The following is a 16,754-nucleotide window of genomic DNA, read 5'->3' as shown; positions in this document are numbered from 1 at the left end:
AAATTTTGACCTTGACATATAGCATATAGTCAGTAGGAACTGCAGAGAATCTCAAGTTTTTTTAAACACACACACACACACAATGTGTGTAATATATATATATATATATATATATATTATGCCAAACTACTTAACAAGGGTTAATTTTCAAAAATGTCATTATTTTTTCTTCCTTAGGATACCAGGACAGTTTTATCATCCTGACTTTTCACTGACTTAATATCTGATTGACTTATATATTTAACAAAATAATTTAAATATATTCTCTTCATAAAAAATGTATCCAAGTCATTGTATGTATGAATTGCATTTTTCCTCAATAAATGAATAGATAGGACAAAAACGATGCACCTTTGACCCACCTATGAATTTTTTAATTAAACTGTAACCCTGCTTAAAACTGTGTATCCATGATTTTTGTGTATGACTTACCGACACTCAAGAAACCACTGGCGTATTTGTTCTTGCAGGCTCTCTTTAATATCTGGCCCATCAACAGACCGCACCGACTCTTTGATGTTGACCAGTGCCCTCTGGTACTCAGCCTCATGCTCCTCCTGCACACAATGCCTCCTGCTTTCCACCTGCTGGGCATGCAGTTGGGCAGGGCTGGGTGTTGTTTGCTGGGCTGGTATCTGGAAACAGGGCACCAGGAGACAAGAGATGGAAAAACTGACAACAAAGGGTACAAAAAGTTCAGAATGTGGTTTGATCAAAAATAGCAGAAGATAAACAACAACAAATTCACGAAAAGACTTGCTTTTCACAAACAGTAAACTAGCAGAGCATCCTGGTGTTTACCATTCCCAAAAATATCATCTCCTCTAGACAATCCTTGTTGACCCTCCTCCTGTCCCGATACCCCCGCCAAACCTAGAAGACAGAGCGAAAAACACATCATAATAGCAGGAGGGACAGAAAACTGAGGCTGAGGACACATACCAGAAATGATACTATCATAGTCACTTTGACATCAAGTACATTCTTTAGCTCTTGTGTTATCTGGTGAGAAACAATCTACCGTCTTCTTGCATTCACTATGGATTTTTGGATGAGAGGAATGTACTAACAGCAACCGAAATTCTGATCTGACAAACTGATTTTTATCATTCAGGTTGCCATTGAGGATGTGGGGAGGTTCGTATTTAGATAACCTCAACAACCAAGGCAAATCAATCGCAAGACTCAGCTTACAGTTCATAAATGCAGGCAAGGATTATTCTTGTATTTTTAAATAAATCCTCCTTTTTAGTTTGAACGACAATGATGCTAAAACAGCAATAGCCAAGTGAAGTGAGAGGATTATGTTTCCAGGGTTTCACAGCACAGAAATCTGTTTTGCTGTGAGCTACAGAATGAGAGCGAAGGGAGGATTAGACCTTGTGAAAACAGTCTCGCAGTGTGAGAGCCCCAAATCTCTGTTTATCACCTCCTGTAATCTCATTCACTACACGGCACAACATGCTTGTTGTATGAGCTATTTGAAAGTGAATTACCCATGAGCTACCCATGAGGACCTTTTCACTCAGCAATGTCAGTTTCACACCTGCACTGCAAAAAACTTCAGAGCTCCAAAATCATATCTGCTATCTCTTTCAGGCTACATCTATGTCTGGGTTCAACAACCGTAGCGAACACTCACTCAAAAAGACGTCAGGATACATGAGCTCAGATTTCATGATTAGGATGGCACTAAAAAACAACACCTAAAATCCAGGAATGCTTTCCTTTTCCCATCTCTCAGCACTACAATGCTAATCTCCCTCCTGCTGCCAAAGGGCCTACAAGCACATTATTCCCACAGATGAGTTGGACATATATCTTTTATGCATGGATGGGATCGCATGTCATTCATAGTCCTTTGTTGAGCGGACTTCATGTCAAATGTGACAACTGATGACTGTGATAGGAGATGGCCTGACCTCTACAGCATCTGAGTTCATGCACAGGTAGGGCAGCAGGTATTACCTCGCTTGTGTATGATGCTAGATCATCAACTTCAGTTTAAATAATGATATATTTATTGATGCAATGTTATGATGTGTTTATCATCTTCAGGGCCATAACAGTTTTTTTTTTTACTTCCTAAATAGCCAATTGCATACTCTGATGACACTGAATGTGTACTCATAACATTAATTCATGAATACCTGTGAGACCTGTGAGAAATGTTTACCAACCAATAAATAAATAAGGTTAAAAATTCATATTTTTAAGTTCTCCTAAATACCTGTGAGACCTGTGAGAAATGTTTACCAACCAATAAATAAATAAATAAATAAGGTTAAAAATTCATATTTTTAAGTTCTCCTAATGATTGTCTTAATTGCCCTAAGTAACGCTACGTTGTTTAGTCAATGTGAAAATGTGAAAATAACAACTACAAATGTCTTGTTCAGCAAGCTTCCAGTTAGTAACACAATAACCAAAAATAGAGTTTTATAGAACATTTCACATGTAAAGTGAACTATGCTATCTTTGTTTCTGAAAGAGCAATCACAATACAGAGCAAAGATATTTGGAATAGAATTTTAAATGATTGTAAATAGACCTCAACACTTCACACACAAAATCTCAAGAATGGTGACAAATGTAAAAATATGAACCTTTAACCTCACAACAAAATGACTAACTAACAGTAATGACAAAAGAACAAAAGAAAAAAAGAGAAAGTTATAAAGTCTGCAACACAAAAGATATTTTGAAGAATGCTTCAACTGTTTTTCCTAAACTTTCAAGCTCGCAAAATGGACATGAAGCATAAAAAATACTCCATGTCTTCTAGTTTGTGTCACCATATTTGAATTAGTGAACGCCTACAACTGTTTAATGAAATTAACTTGATTTGAGAGTGAATAAAGACTTAAATTTAACCTGTTCATCATACAAACTAATTGTTTTGCTTAAAAATTCTTGGAATATACCAGTGAAGACATAGATTAATTGCATGTCCTATTAAGAGCTTCAAAGTTCTTGAAAGCCATACAATTTTTGGAATGACATGAGGGTAAGTAAATAATAAAAGACAAAACATTTTTAGGTGAACTATTCCTTTATATAGTAATATTTAAGTTTACTGCATAAAAATTTACCTCATCATTTGTTTGTTTTGCCAATTTCAAACCCATCTATAGAAAATGCATCAGTAATTTAGTTGGACTAGAAAGTTTTTTGTTGAAAATCAAGTAATGCCTGATACCTTCTGAATGCAGGTGGCTGCCTGGTTAGGGTCCAGCATGCTAGAGTTACCCTGAAGTCTTCTTTGTTCCTCCTGCCGAATTGTCTTCATGAAGTGAGCTCTCAGTCTTCCCTGCCGAGCTCGCTCACTGACCTGCAGCAGCCACACAGCCCGCTCCACAGACATGGACTGAACTGGCACCTGCTTAACCAGAAACCAGAACCACACACCTCCAGTATTTGGCACAGCTATTATTATTTGACTTGCATTACATGTATTTGTACTGAGAGCTTTTATATTTCATTGACTGTGACACACTCACAGTTTTAGTTTCCTGACGTCCTCCTTTCGCCAAAATATGGGCCAACATCTTTTCTCTCTCTTTTAGTGCCCTCATCTTCTCCCTCACAAAATAGCGTGGAATAGGCACCTCAAGATCCTCCTAAAAAAGAATAGAGAAGGTTATATGTAAAACCTGTGCACTAGTGACCCCAATTAGCATTCACTAAATTCAGAGAAAAAGAAGAGGCTTAGCTCACTAAAATCCACTTTGACATTGAGCAGCTAAATCCTCCCCAAACCCAAATCTCCTAAATTCCCTCCAGGCCCTCTGCTCTGAATCTACAACCACAAGAGACCAAAACATTCCCAGCATTCTGTACATGCAACAGTATATTTTGTTATCTCACTCACAGGTGTCATTTTGAAATCCTGCAATATGTCATCAAAGTAGTGAAACTCTGAGTACTCCAGCTCCACCATCTCATTCTTCAGCTCTACAAGTCGTCCCATCACCCCCTCAAGAACCTGGTGCACAACACGCCTCTTTTGGGGGTGAACATTCTGATCATAAACCTCCTCCAGGGCACGGAATATCTTCAGGTAGCGCAGGTAGAAAGTTGCCAGCGTCTGGAAGACCTGAAGACGGTCCTTTTGAGGATGGAGCTGCATTGTGGGATATTCATCCTCCAAAAGGTCCTCCAAAGCTCCCTGAGCAGCATTCCACATTTGCCCATATGAACTGGGTAGAGGAAAGGGATTGTATTTATGATAACAGTCCTGTAAATTGTATATTTTACTTCTACTGTCAGTTTATTTAGAAGTGTATGGATAAAACAATGATTACATTTTCACATGAAAAGTGGTTTAGTGTATTTATTATGCATGCCAATTTATATAAGATTTTCCATATTTAAAAACTCCATGGCCTTCCACAGCAATCTGTCTTTGAAATGGAATCAGCAGACATGTAAATCTGCAGTAGTACTTTTTAACAGGCCTAATTACACCTGTTGAGTGCACCTGCCCTCTGGGAAAGTTTTTAGACCCTCAGGCCAAAATTAGCACCGCCTATGTCTGACTGTGCAACCTAAATGTGGGAAACCACAGAACGCACATTGAATTCACCGTAAGTCAGCATATTAAGCCACATAATGGAAGAAATCCCCTGACAAACATTATTTCTCCATTCCTCGTTTTCTAAAGTTGAATACACATGAATTCCACAGATGTCCTCTGACCTCTTTGACTCCCTTGCGAGTGGGTGCTTCTTTTGTGATTGTTGAAAGAGTTCATGGCGAGGGTGAAACCACCTTCTTTTCTTATTCTGATGGGCCCATACAGTATTGTTCCCCTCTGGGCATTAGCACTGCCAAGAGCTACTCAAATTGTAGAGATGGCAAAATCAAAGGAGGGGACGGGATAGTTAGAGCGGGAGAGGGGGCTGGGGAGGAGCTGTGGGAGGAGGTTAGAAGGGTGGTTGTAAAAGAACATTTACAATAAAATAGAGAGGCCTCTTAGAGATATCTTAAATATGGCAGACAACAAAGGCAGAAATACTACAGTTCACTACAAATCTGCAGTAACTAACGGATGTCCACAGAAAATAGTGAATGACGAGGAAAAATCCCCTTGCTTGGGGAATTTAAAAAGTGCTATCAACACATGCAGTACTACTAAATGTAATGCTCTTCTTTAGAAAACTAATGGTGTAGGATGACTGAAAATAGCATACCTCTACCTACACCAAAGCGGATTTGAATAGTTCCTATTTCAGGACACAAATACAGCTGGTTCTCAGTAGTTTGGCTCTGTGTTGTCATAGGAACTGCAATTCAATGTAGACTTTCTCCTAGTAGGCGTTCTTACTAGAACTCTTTTCTTCTTTTGCAACTTCCTTTTTTACACATAGAAATGTCGCATAGCCTATTCCCTTGATATCAAGTTATACAGACAATTCTGAACGTTAGAGTTAATAGCTGTATCAAATATTCACTTTCTCACACAGACATTACACAATTTTCATTAATTATAAACACTATGGTGGTTCTTGGCATCACATCAACATTCTCGTTTTGCAGTGAAGTGCACAAAGTAAAAGGGCAGTTATTACTCACCTCTGCGACATCCTTAGTGATTCCACGCGCTAGTTTAGAAAGTGCTATATTTGAATATCAGAGGGAAAGCATAATTGCAAGCCGCCGCTTTCGAAATTGAAATGGTTAAACGAAGCGAAGTAAGGCATCCAAGCAGTAAGTCTTGATTAGAATTCATTAGTTAAGCTAAGCATTTCTAACTAGAGTTGGACAAGCCTCGCGCCAGGCAGGCTGCGGTTTGCGCTGCGCTTCTGACAGCTGCCATGGCAACGAGATCAAAGCCTCTTCACTGCTTCTGAGAGAGGGGGGGCATCGAGGCAACTAGTTGAAAACGGAATACAATACTCTATCAACTATAACGCATAATGCGATTCTAACACACAATGAGAACTCTAGCCGCTCATTTTCATCGTTTTCTTATCTTATCCGATAAGCCGCGAGCATGTCAAGCCTCGGTTACTAACAAGCTCTTGTTTGGCATCCCGCTGTGCAACACAACGCAACACAACACGACGCCACGCTTGCGTAGCTCAGCTCATTCAGTGTATGAATGCAGTTCGGCTATTAACAAAGCAATTTGGAAGAGTCCTCTGACGCAGCATGTTTTGAAATAATTGCTGTCACGTTGGAAGTGAGCTATTCCTTTGCTTGTATGTCTGATCTGCCTGCCACATATTGTTTGAATTCTATAGCCAAAAGACCATGTGGGCAGGTAGGTATGTAAACGCAGACTGTGGAAGTGCAATGTGAACTTTATTTATCAACGGATGCATCATTTGTCCTTGTCTCATACTTTCCTGGTGGTCCCACCATGGATAAACGTTTAAGGGTTCTGTGTTCCCTTACAGGCTTCCCTCTATGATGGGATGTGAACAGCTATAGGCTACTGCTGATAGCAATTTGTTAATAAAATTGTCAACAATGAGGTTGTCAAAAAATTTGTGATATTTTTGTTTTATAGACAGGCTGTGTTAAACCCCCGCAAGTATTTAATCCGAAACCAGTGTTATTTTGTGAAAAACTTTTTCTTTCCTTTCCTGCAGACACAAAGAATGGACTCCAGTGAAAACTTAATAAGATGGAAAGACCATTTTAACAATCTTTAATTTGGAACATGTCTCGGTTTACCAGACTACGCCCCTAACTAAAACCAAATGTTTTTCAACTGCTGGATTTCTATGCATGCTACTCACAAAAAGACCTGATGGTTTCCACCCTGCGTGGTCTTCAAAAAAGAGACCACTGAACAATCAAATGTTGGTGAGTCTGGTGTGAAGTTGCCTTTAATGTGGGAACTGTTATGCTGGAAAGTCCTTGCATGTGTACGTACGTTTAATGCGTATTTTCCTATTTCAGGGGCAGCTCCACAATTTATGTGTTTTTTTGTTTTGGCAGGTGTTCCATCTCATTTGATATGTTTACATGGAGAAGCACATCGATCAATCTCCGTCCAAATTATTCACACAATCAAAAAATAATGCTGGCAAGACTTAACACTTTCCGTGTAATGTTGTGGTTACAGTTGCATTCATCTGGCTTATCTCTTTCCATCAGTACCCTCACATTGCTAGAGGAAGCCAAATTATGTTTTGCAGTTGAATCAATGCACTACTGCGTCTACAATCAAATGCATCATTTCAATCCATACTTCTGAACAATTTATCCATTAAGATTCCATTGATATTGTTGAGAATGTTTCAATTCAGTTTCCACTTTTCCATATCACACATACAATAGGCACTGGCCATTAGCCAGAAAATCTAAAGCTAAACAGAGGCCAGCTGAAGATTCAGAACAGGTGAGCTTCCTTGTGGTTAAATTTAACCGACTGCCTGGAAGTCTTTGAGGGATTGCCAAGAGGATGCAAAAAGAATAAAACAGTCGTGGGACAGGAAGAAGAACAAAACAAAATTCACCTGCTACTAACTACACGTTGCAAGTTGGATTTTAAGTGAGACTTTAGCATTAAGAATTAAGTCATATTACCGGTAATATTATATTATAATAATTAAGTCATATTAATATGATATTAGGCCCTATAATACGTGCATATTAGTTTATTATTAGTCATTATCAAACCAGAGTACTTAACAGATCAGTTGGTACATTCAAATATGAATATATCAATTTATATATGACATTTTTAACTATTTGAATGGCATGTTAGCAATATAAAATATTTATTGTTACAGTATTCATGATTGAAAAGTGCAAAAACTATCTAAAATGCTTTACTGATAGCCTATACAAATCTTGAGAATATTTGTACATGAAGCATATTTCAGCCTGTGGAACTGGAGGGACTTACAAGTCCTCAATAAAACTTTCGCATGCATATGCTTCTTTGATTTTTTTTTCTAAACAACTCTTGTGCGAAAACAAAAACACAAAAGCTTATTCTGAAATTCGAACAGTCTTTTTGTTTATATCGCTATTTTAACAGGGAGTGGAAATCCGATGTGTCGCACGTCCGCCACTCACATTGTTGTTGGACAGAAACTTGAGTGATTCACTTTTCCGATCGGCCTCGGGAGGCGTTACTCGCAGCACTATATCAGCTGGTGCAGAGAGCGCAGAGGGACAATCACGCCATGCTCTCGTACGGATAACCACAAGACTGACATTTTCTCCAGGCATCGGAATCTCGTTACCAAAGGCTACATTTAAAAGTCCAGGAGCACCAAAACATACCGCAAGGATTGTAAGTTTATTTTTACGTCTTGTTTGTGTGTGCACGTGTTTTTGCGTGAGAGATTTGGGTTTTTAAATGCAGCCTTTTCATACGCGTATCGGACCATACTGATATCCAAACACTTAAAACTAATGATATAATGTGTTATAAGTTATCAGTTTTAATATTGACTTTAAAGACTTACGTAGCTTGCTCTAATTTTACACTCTGAAAGTTAAGGTACTTAAAAAGCACTCTTTAACGCGAGCCCGAAACTCTCAGATGGAGGTGTGGATTAGCAGTGTCGCATCCCGCGGATTTGTCCCTTTAATACCAGTGTCCACTTGTAGCCTATTTCATTTAACATAAAATGAATGCTGTTGCACATTAGAGAATAGGCTACATCATTTGAAATTCTTCTTTTAAGAGTAGGATATGCACTCTTGTGTCTTGTATAAAGGGGCCAGGTAGAGGAACTCTTTCTTTCGAGACTCTTTCGGTCTGTTTTCTCGGTTCCTGTGAATCCATTCATGTAAAAAGTGAGGTTGTTTGTTGGTTGAGGTATAGAGAAGCCGCGTTTTGTTCATTTTTAAAATTGCATGTGAATTTTACGGGAATTTGGGACCAAAGGTGGTTTCAGCGATATATATTCACTTCTGTAATTGAAACTCTTCTCCAGTGTTGACTCAGGCAACTTGCTATTATTATTAGCTTTTTTTTTTTTTGCAGTTGTTTCTATTTATAAATAAAAATTTATTTATATAAAATATGTATTTCTGATTTTTTTTTAGTTACATTATAGTAACTATAGGAGCCTATAGTAACGTTCTGTGGGATTAATTAATTTAAATTTCCTTGGTAGCCTATCTACTAGTATTCATTCACTTTCAGTTTACTTTCATGGGATTTGTTTTGCTCATTGTATTGTTGTTACATCATTTTCCTCACAATCACACTTACAGTGAAGATTTCATGCTTTAACCATGACTGATGATTCCCTTCATGCTTGCAAAACACTTGGAGTGAAACACTACTGAGTTTCAAGGGAACTTAGAGACTTCAAGTGAGAGAGACAGGGAGAGAGGGGGAAGGAGGGGACTGGACGGAGAGTCGCTGTGTCCGCAATGCTAACTCTTTGTGCGGGCAAGTGTGCTTGCTGCCTGGGGCCGTGAGATCAGGTGAGGGGGCCGTTGTGTTTGAGCAGTGTAAATGCAACAGTTTTACAACAAGGCTGGGGGACGTGATGGTGGTGCTTTGGGCCGTATGTCATGGACCATCACATTTTATGACACCTGATTTTTTTAATTGCACCTGGTAAGTCAGGTCAGAGGTTTATGCTGCCCTCTCTGTCTCCATAATCTAATGATGTCAGAGTAGAAAGCTGTAAAATAAGTCCAGCTCTGTCTTTGTTTTAGAGGATCTTGCTGTATGTAAGGATCACAGGATGCATTAAGAGCAGCTGTGTCACTTCTCATATTTCCTTTAATGATATTAAGGTCAGGCGCTAACTGTGTTCCAGGGTCAAAACAGCGGGTTGATTTGGAATGAAAATAAACAAGCCTAAACAAATTCTATCACTTGATGGTTCTTTAGCAAAACACAAGTTTGCAGTAGTATTTTTTTTAACACCAGGCCAATTGGAAACTGATATTTTGTTTATATTAAACTTATTTCTTCATGTTTACTTCAAAAATGACAGATTAAGAAAGAGCATTACTGTGTTGATCATTTCTGCTTCACTGCACACATTTTTAAAAGCATACCTAAATGTTCCAATGTTTTTATTATTATGAAAGCCCTGAGGGTTGAAGATGAAAAATGTGTGATTAGAGACGTGTGTACATGTGTGTTTGGGAATGTGTAAATGAAAAACTTTGAAATAGCGCCAGTGTGTGGCTGTTCTCTGTTCTCTTTAGCTTTTGTCAGTTCAAAGCCTGGCATCCAGTCCTCAAGCTGAGCATATCATATTGAGAAAAGAACCTTTCACCCCTCTGTGTCGCAGAGGGAGCAGCCGCCGCCCATCCTCCTCCCTTCTATCTATGACTTGTCTCACTTCTAACGGGCATCAGTCTCTCTAATGCCTCCAGAGGCGTCACACTCTGTTCTCTATCATTGTACTCTATCGCATGGCCCATTGGTTGTGTTGAACTTTTTGTATAGGAAAAATGCCTCCCATTTGCCATGGATATCTACTTAGTTTTCCACTGGGTCACTGCATGACAGCAGAGGTCTGCCATCAAGTTTTTGCTCAGCCATCTGAGTTTTGCTTCTGGGCATCTAGTCCTTATGTTCAGCAGAGTAGTACAGCACAGCCTTTGAGCAATGAAGCACTATTGCTTTTTTATTAATTTAGTTTGATAATATCACACACAATGAAGTAACACTAAAACAAATTTTGAACAATTTGTAAAAACTTTGTCTGCAAAATCAGTCATGTGGTGCAACCAACATGCAGAAAAAACACGTGCAGTCGTTCATGACTGTGTTTCAAAGTCAATAAACCTCCTAAATATCAGAAAATGTGACCTTTCTAAGACAAGGCAAGGGTGGTTCATGTTGTAAAATGTCATATGGTGCAACTCTTAAAAAACATATTTCTTAATAAAAATGTTACATTATTTGTGAACAAAACTTTTTTTTAAATCTTTTTTTTACAAATAATAATTAGGATGTGTACAATCATGAGTATTCAAGCAGAGAAAAAAATATGCTATCACTTTTTACTTGATGGTTACACCACATGACATTGATTAAATTGAAAGTCTTCATGAATACAATGAACGTGAAAACTAAGATTTTTCCTTCTTTATTCTGGACATTCTTTTTTGTTATTGACTCTTCCCTTTTTGAATTTGTGACATTGATAGTCTGAATTTATTCATATATTTAGTGCAATAAATCCATGCAATGAGCAAATCCTCTTATGCAGTACAAGGTCCTGCCCTCTGACAAGGGACCCTGGTGTGTTCGAGATGTTTCAGATTATGTGTGTTTTATAAATAAACTTTCTTTGTTATACATTTTTCTGTCCCTCTGAGTTTAATTAGACCCTATTCTTGTTATTTTTTGTCTGCCTACGTGTCATAACAGTGCCTGTTTTTTGTTTCAGGACTGCCGTTGTGCCCCAAAAGTGGCAATAACGAAGACGTGCCAAGATGAGTGTGAACGTGAATGACTTCAATGACATTTTGGACGCACTGGGTGATCTGAACTTCTCAACCCTTGACGATAATGTCTCCCATGTGGAAGTGTGTCACAGCACCTTCAGCCAGAGGGCTTTGCTTTATGCCCTCTCCATTCTCTACATCTTCCTCTTCATCATCGGCCTTGCCGCCAATGCTCTGGTGGTGTGGGTGAACGTGCGATCTGAAAGGAAACGTTATGAAACTCACCTCTATATCCTCAACCTTGCCATCGCTGACCTCTGCGTAGTGGCCACTCTTCCGGTCTCCATTAGTTCTCTGCTTCAACTCGGCCACTGGCCCTTTGGTGATGCTATGTGCAAAATTACACACCTGATCTTCAGTGTCAACCTCTTCAGCAGTATCTTTTTCCTTACATGTATGAGTGTGGACCGCTACGTGTCCGTGAAACTTTTTGGAGATGGTTCCAGTCAGAGGAAGAGAAGGACCAGGCAGCTAATCTGTGTTGGCGTTTGGCTACTGGCATTCTTTGCCGCCCTCCCTGAAACATACTTCCTCCAGGCGGAGAAATCCAGCCATTCAGACAGCATCATATGTAAACCTATGTACCCGGTGGACAGTACTAAGGAGTGGACAGTTGGAATCCAAATGAGCTTCTTCATGCTTGGCTTTGCCATCCCCTTCCCTATCATTGCTGTGTTCTACGTCCTCCTGGCCAGTACCATCCAACCCTCAGCTGACCAGGAACGTCGTATCAGCCGTCGCCTCATCTTCACCTACATTGTGGTCTTCCTAGTGTGTTGGCTTCCTTACCATGGAGCTCTCCTGCTTGACACTCTAACCTTTCTCAACGTGCTTCCCTTCAACTGCACACTGGAGAACGCTCTCTATGCAGCACTGAATCTCACCCAGTGGTTCTCTCTCCTTCACTGCTGCGTGAACCCCATCATCTACAACTTCATCAACAAGAACTACCGTTACGACCTGATGAAAGCCTTCATCTTCAAGTACTCTACCAAAACTGGCCTCGCTAGGCTTATCGATGCCTCACATGTGTCTGAGACAGAATACTCTGCTGTGGAGAACCAGGGACCGTTATGAACATTCTATGATGGTGCTGATCAACACCAAACTTGTAATCTCAGAGACACACAGGGAACAGTCTTGTAAATCTCTGTGGACGTCTTGCTCTTGAGGAATTGCCATATTAGATGTTTGTAAAATAGTGAAACAACTTTGTATACATACAGTTTGCTTACCTTTATAAACAGATGAATGTTTATTTCCTTTGTTCAATTTTATGACAGTTATAGATGTATTGAGAAAGCACTTGTATTGATTTGATTTGTAAGCGCATGTAAGCGTAGTAACTTTAGCTAGGCTTTTGTGTCTGTGAAATTGGTGGAAAAGGCCCTGTTCCGGTCCTGGGGCCACAGAGAGACACATTTAACCCTTTTGCCACTTATCTGTGGCTTTCCTACATCTGCTGGAAAGACTACAACATGCTTAAACTATAGGTCACGTTTTCATACACATTAATGTACAGTTATGTTATGTCTGGTCAAACGGAGGGGAATATTGGAAACCCAAACAACTGAGTGGAGAGAAACAAGTCCAAATCAAGATTAGATATAGCTATTGTAAATTGATGTCATGCTGTATGCTGTGCGTGTGGAAAATGATACACTTTTTTGATAAGTTGTACATTTCAAGAACAATGATAGCAGCATTTGTAAATGTTTTGTAAATAAAATGATATTTATATACTCTGTGTATGTGATCAGTGTTTTGAAGTATTGTCTGACATATAAAAATGTGCTATTAAAAGATGTATCAAACTTCTCAGAATTGTCTTAAGGATGTTTTTTTTTGTCTGTGTATTACAAATGAACCCATAAACACACTTTTTAAGCATTAGCTTAATTATTACATGCCTGTGTTATGCCTTGTATCTTTTGTATGTATCTTTTACAATACATCTAGAAGACATACACTACTTCTGATATGCAAGATCATTAATAATTTAATGATAATGATAGGGTTGAATTTGTTTACATTATTAAATACGCTATTAGTTAATTAGGGGTATGTTTACACAACAATTTATTTATTTTTTTTGCTGTGTTATGCATGTCAGGCAAGTAGTTGCCGATGTCACTTTGTAAAGAAACTATGCAAACACATAATACGCATGTGCATAATGTCAGAAAATCGCACAAATTCTCAGAAATTTGCGTTTTTGTAGTTTACACAGAGAAAATAACGAGTCAAAAACTTGCTCTTTGAATCCCGTTTTCTTTGAAACAAGTTTTCATTTTTAGACCCTCAAAACACTGTTGTAAATGAATTGGCAATTGGCAATGCTTAAAATGTTTTCAGCTTTTTAGTTGAAAACAGTGTCGTGTAAACACCCCCTTAGGTTAATGTTAACTTGATGTTTGTTTATAATACATTAACAAATGTTATACAACTTTAAATCTTAAAAATCTATTAGTAAATGTAGAAAATTATCATTAAGCAAGATTATTATCATGGAGTATTAAATATTAGTCATATATATTAGTTTATTAGGATATTAGTAAATTAAACCTTACTTGAAAGTCTTATCAAATCATTATAGTTTGTGAATTTGCATTCATTTCTAAAATAAACCCTATGCATTTTTCGTTTTATATTTAGCTTAAGCCTACATTCAGACCTACATATGATCAAAGTAAAAGAAATTTACAACTCATTTTTAGTGGAAAACTGCCCATGTGGCTTATATTGCCATGATGAACAGACATTACTTACTGGTTCATATGGGTATGGTTGTGTATGCGTTTGTGTGTACTTACATCTCCAGGGAGGTCAGACTCATTCTGTATCTTCAGTGAGTTCGCCTCAGAGAGAAGGGAAGTTTAATCCATACCAACTGTTCCAGGAGCCTCGTTTTCTGTGCTTCTCCTTTGTAGTTCTGAAGAAGTTCCAGGTGTTTGTTTCAAATATACCCTGTGACTGGGTTTCTAGACAGTGCAAATTAGAGAAGGCATTATTACCATTCTCTTGGAAAGTCCGCAGAAAATAACAAGGCTTATTCTCTCCCGTAAAAAAAAAAAAATGATATGAAGCACCGATTTATGATTTTCACAAACACTAATGTTTTGGAAGGAGAGTATTATGACACTTGGGAATCCCCTGAATCAAAAGAAATATAGAAACATAACCTGACCTGCTTACTATGTGCGTTCAAACCTGTGCTTTAAGAAGTATTACTTACTGCATTTAATTAAAAGACAGAAGGTTCTTGTTGCTAAACACATTTTTCTGGTCACGACACATCTTTCAGAACTCACTGTACCACATACCTCATTTGGATGATTTAATAAACTGTCAGCACAAAAATTACCTCTAAATAGAATCCCAGTGAACTTTCTTTCACATCCTCTTGAAAGACAGCTGTATTTAGTCCAAACTGGGATTTCAATATTTGTAAAGATGGACAATGAGAGTGAATATGGCAGTTTGAATATGGCAGTGCTAATGTGCGACACTAACATAGCATCTTCATATGGGCTGGATATTTGCTATGAGGAAAAGCAGTTTCTCTGTTTTTGTGGGTGGCAATTCTACACTCTGAAAAAGAAATGTTCTTTTTTTTTTGGCATCTTTTGTTTCATTAGGAGCCTTTAACATTGCACAAAAGGTTATTGTAAAATTTTACTTTTGGAACCATTATCCAAAGAGAAACAGAATAAATGAGACTTTACTTTCTTTGTATCATGTTTATATCATAATGCTTTGACTTTATTCTTGAATAATTCTGATGCTATTCTTGGGATATTACAACTTTATTCTTGAAATCAATTTTGTTTCAGGATTAGAATCCAGATTTTGTTCTTTCCACTAAGACTTTTACAGTAGACTTAGCTGCACTGTCTACAGAGTTCAGTTTCCGCTAAGTGATGCAGGAGAACACCTCTCCAAAGGTCAGCCCGATTCAGAATGTGTATGTTTTTGTGTCAGTATTGTGATTTATCATCTGGGATATTCCCTGGGCCCCTCTTAATCGGGGAAAGGTGGCAATGGTAACACTGTGCCAAAGAGAATGGCACAAGTGAGGCAGAGAGAGTGATACAGAGAGCCCTGAGAATCAGACAATAGAGTCACTTTCGGTGGATCAGTTTACAGGTAGAGAGAAAGTGAAGACTGAAAGGTCATTAGCACTCTAAGGTCATTAATAAACCCTGCTGGGAACCACCCTGTGAGAGAAGCTAATGGGCCATCAACCATCTCACTGTGTTTAGCCTGTAACACTGCACTAACTCGCCCTTCAATTCCATTGTTTGGTAATGAGACCACAAGTTCAATTTTACATGGTTTGTGTGCGGGTCAAGATCTGTCTGATTGGGCCGAGATTCTGAACACAGTTGGGAGAGGACAGCTGAATCTGGAAGGATGCGGGCAAAAGCGGAAAAGGAGATCCACATGATTATTTTCTTACAACAGTCCTTGAAGAGAGAAGGGTTGTTTTGGCAGAAGAACAATAATGGGAAGAGATTTATTACAGTGAATTATGTTTCTCTGGGCATCAGATAAACTTACAGCAACACACAAAAAAGGAGATGACACAATTTCCTTTCCTTGGTTATTTGTACAAAATTTGCATGCAACCACAGTATCAGTGAAGTTTCACTGTGTTTAAACATATTAAATGAGAAACAAGGAAGAGTGAACTTGGGCGAACGAAGAAATAGAATAAAGAGAAATGGAATAAGAGACAGACAGAAAAAAAGAGCGAGACACTATTCCCCCCTAGGGTTTTTAGGCGGTGGATGTGGAAACAAATGAGAGTCATTTCTCTTCCCCAACAGTTTTAACCTTTGATACAATAATAACCCTCTGTTACATTGATGAATTTCACCAGTAGAAAAATGTTGACGTCTTGAAAATGAAAATTACGGCAAGAAATGTAGAAAACTCCTGACTTCTGGATGTTGACATTAGAATTCCTTCACACATAGAGCGATTATGTGCACCAACACGCTTGGCTATGATTCTGACATACTATCTGATGTGCTTGGATGATCTTATTTTTGAAAACAGAATAAAATTGGACCAAGCAGCTGAACAGCAGCATAAAATATGCTAAGACATTAATTTATGGAGCAGTTCTGCACGTAACCATTTCCTGTGAATTACTCAGCATTCATAATGCCAGTGAGTATAAGTGGCAGGCTTTGAGCTCTGTTCCTCTGAGTATGTGCCTAGATGTATTAACGGAGAGCGGGGGCTGCTCATGTCGCTGACAGACGTGTGGGCGGAGTCTGAGTTTGAGTGAAGGGCTGGGGCACTGCTGTTGTTGTGTGGAGAAAAAGAGTTCACAGGAGACCCGTAGCCTGGAGCTT

General features: G+C 38.6%; 2 protein-coding genes across 2 annotated transcripts in view; one reads left to right on the top strand and one right to left on the bottom strand.

The window, feature by feature from the left end:
* drc11 (dynein regulatory complex subunit 11) overlaps positions 1 to 5,843 on the bottom strand; it is a 36,855-nt gene extending 31,012 nt beyond the window's left edge. The window contains exons 1-6 of the mRNA XM_016514077.1: positions 5,575 to 5,843; positions 3,872 to 4,199; positions 3,501 to 3,620; positions 3,200 to 3,379; positions 802 to 873; positions 433 to 635 (exon numbers count right to left, since the gene is read on the bottom strand). Of these exons, the coding sequence (XP_016369563.1) occupies positions 433 to 635; positions 802 to 873; positions 3,200 to 3,379; positions 3,501 to 3,620; positions 3,872 to 4,199; positions 5,575 to 5,585 (914 nt within the window). The 5' untranslated portion in view covers positions 5,586 to 5,843. The remainder of the gene's footprint in view (positions 1 to 432; positions 636 to 801; positions 874 to 3,199; positions 3,380 to 3,500; positions 3,621 to 3,871; positions 4,200 to 5,574) is intronic.
* Positions 5,844 to 8,111: 2,268 nt separating this feature from the next.
* LOC107709570 (atypical chemokine receptor 3-like) lies at positions 8,112 to 13,203 on the top strand. The gene is made up of 2 exons (XM_016514076.1): positions 8,112 to 8,256; positions 11,334 to 13,203. The coding sequence occupies exon 2, from the start codon at positions 11,380 to 11,382 to the stop codon at positions 12,466 to 12,468; it is 1,089 nt and encodes a 362-aa protein (XP_016369562.1). The 5' UTR covers positions 8,112 to 8,256; positions 11,334 to 11,379; the 3' UTR covers positions 12,469 to 13,203.
* Positions 13,204 to 16,754: the final 3,551 nt, after the last annotated feature.

The sequence above is a fragment of the Sinocyclocheilus rhinocerous genome, unplaced genomic scaffold, assembly GCF_001515625.1.
Source record: "Sinocyclocheilus rhinocerous isolate Xijiao unplaced genomic scaffold, SAMN03320098_v1.1 scaffold806, whole genome shotgun sequence".
In the NCBI taxonomy this organism is placed as follows: domain Eukaryota; kingdom Metazoa; phylum Chordata; class Actinopteri; order Cypriniformes; family Cyprinidae; genus Sinocyclocheilus; species Sinocyclocheilus rhinocerous.
Note: the sequence above shows the minus strand (reverse complement) of the source record. Positions and strands in the feature narration are given on the sequence as shown.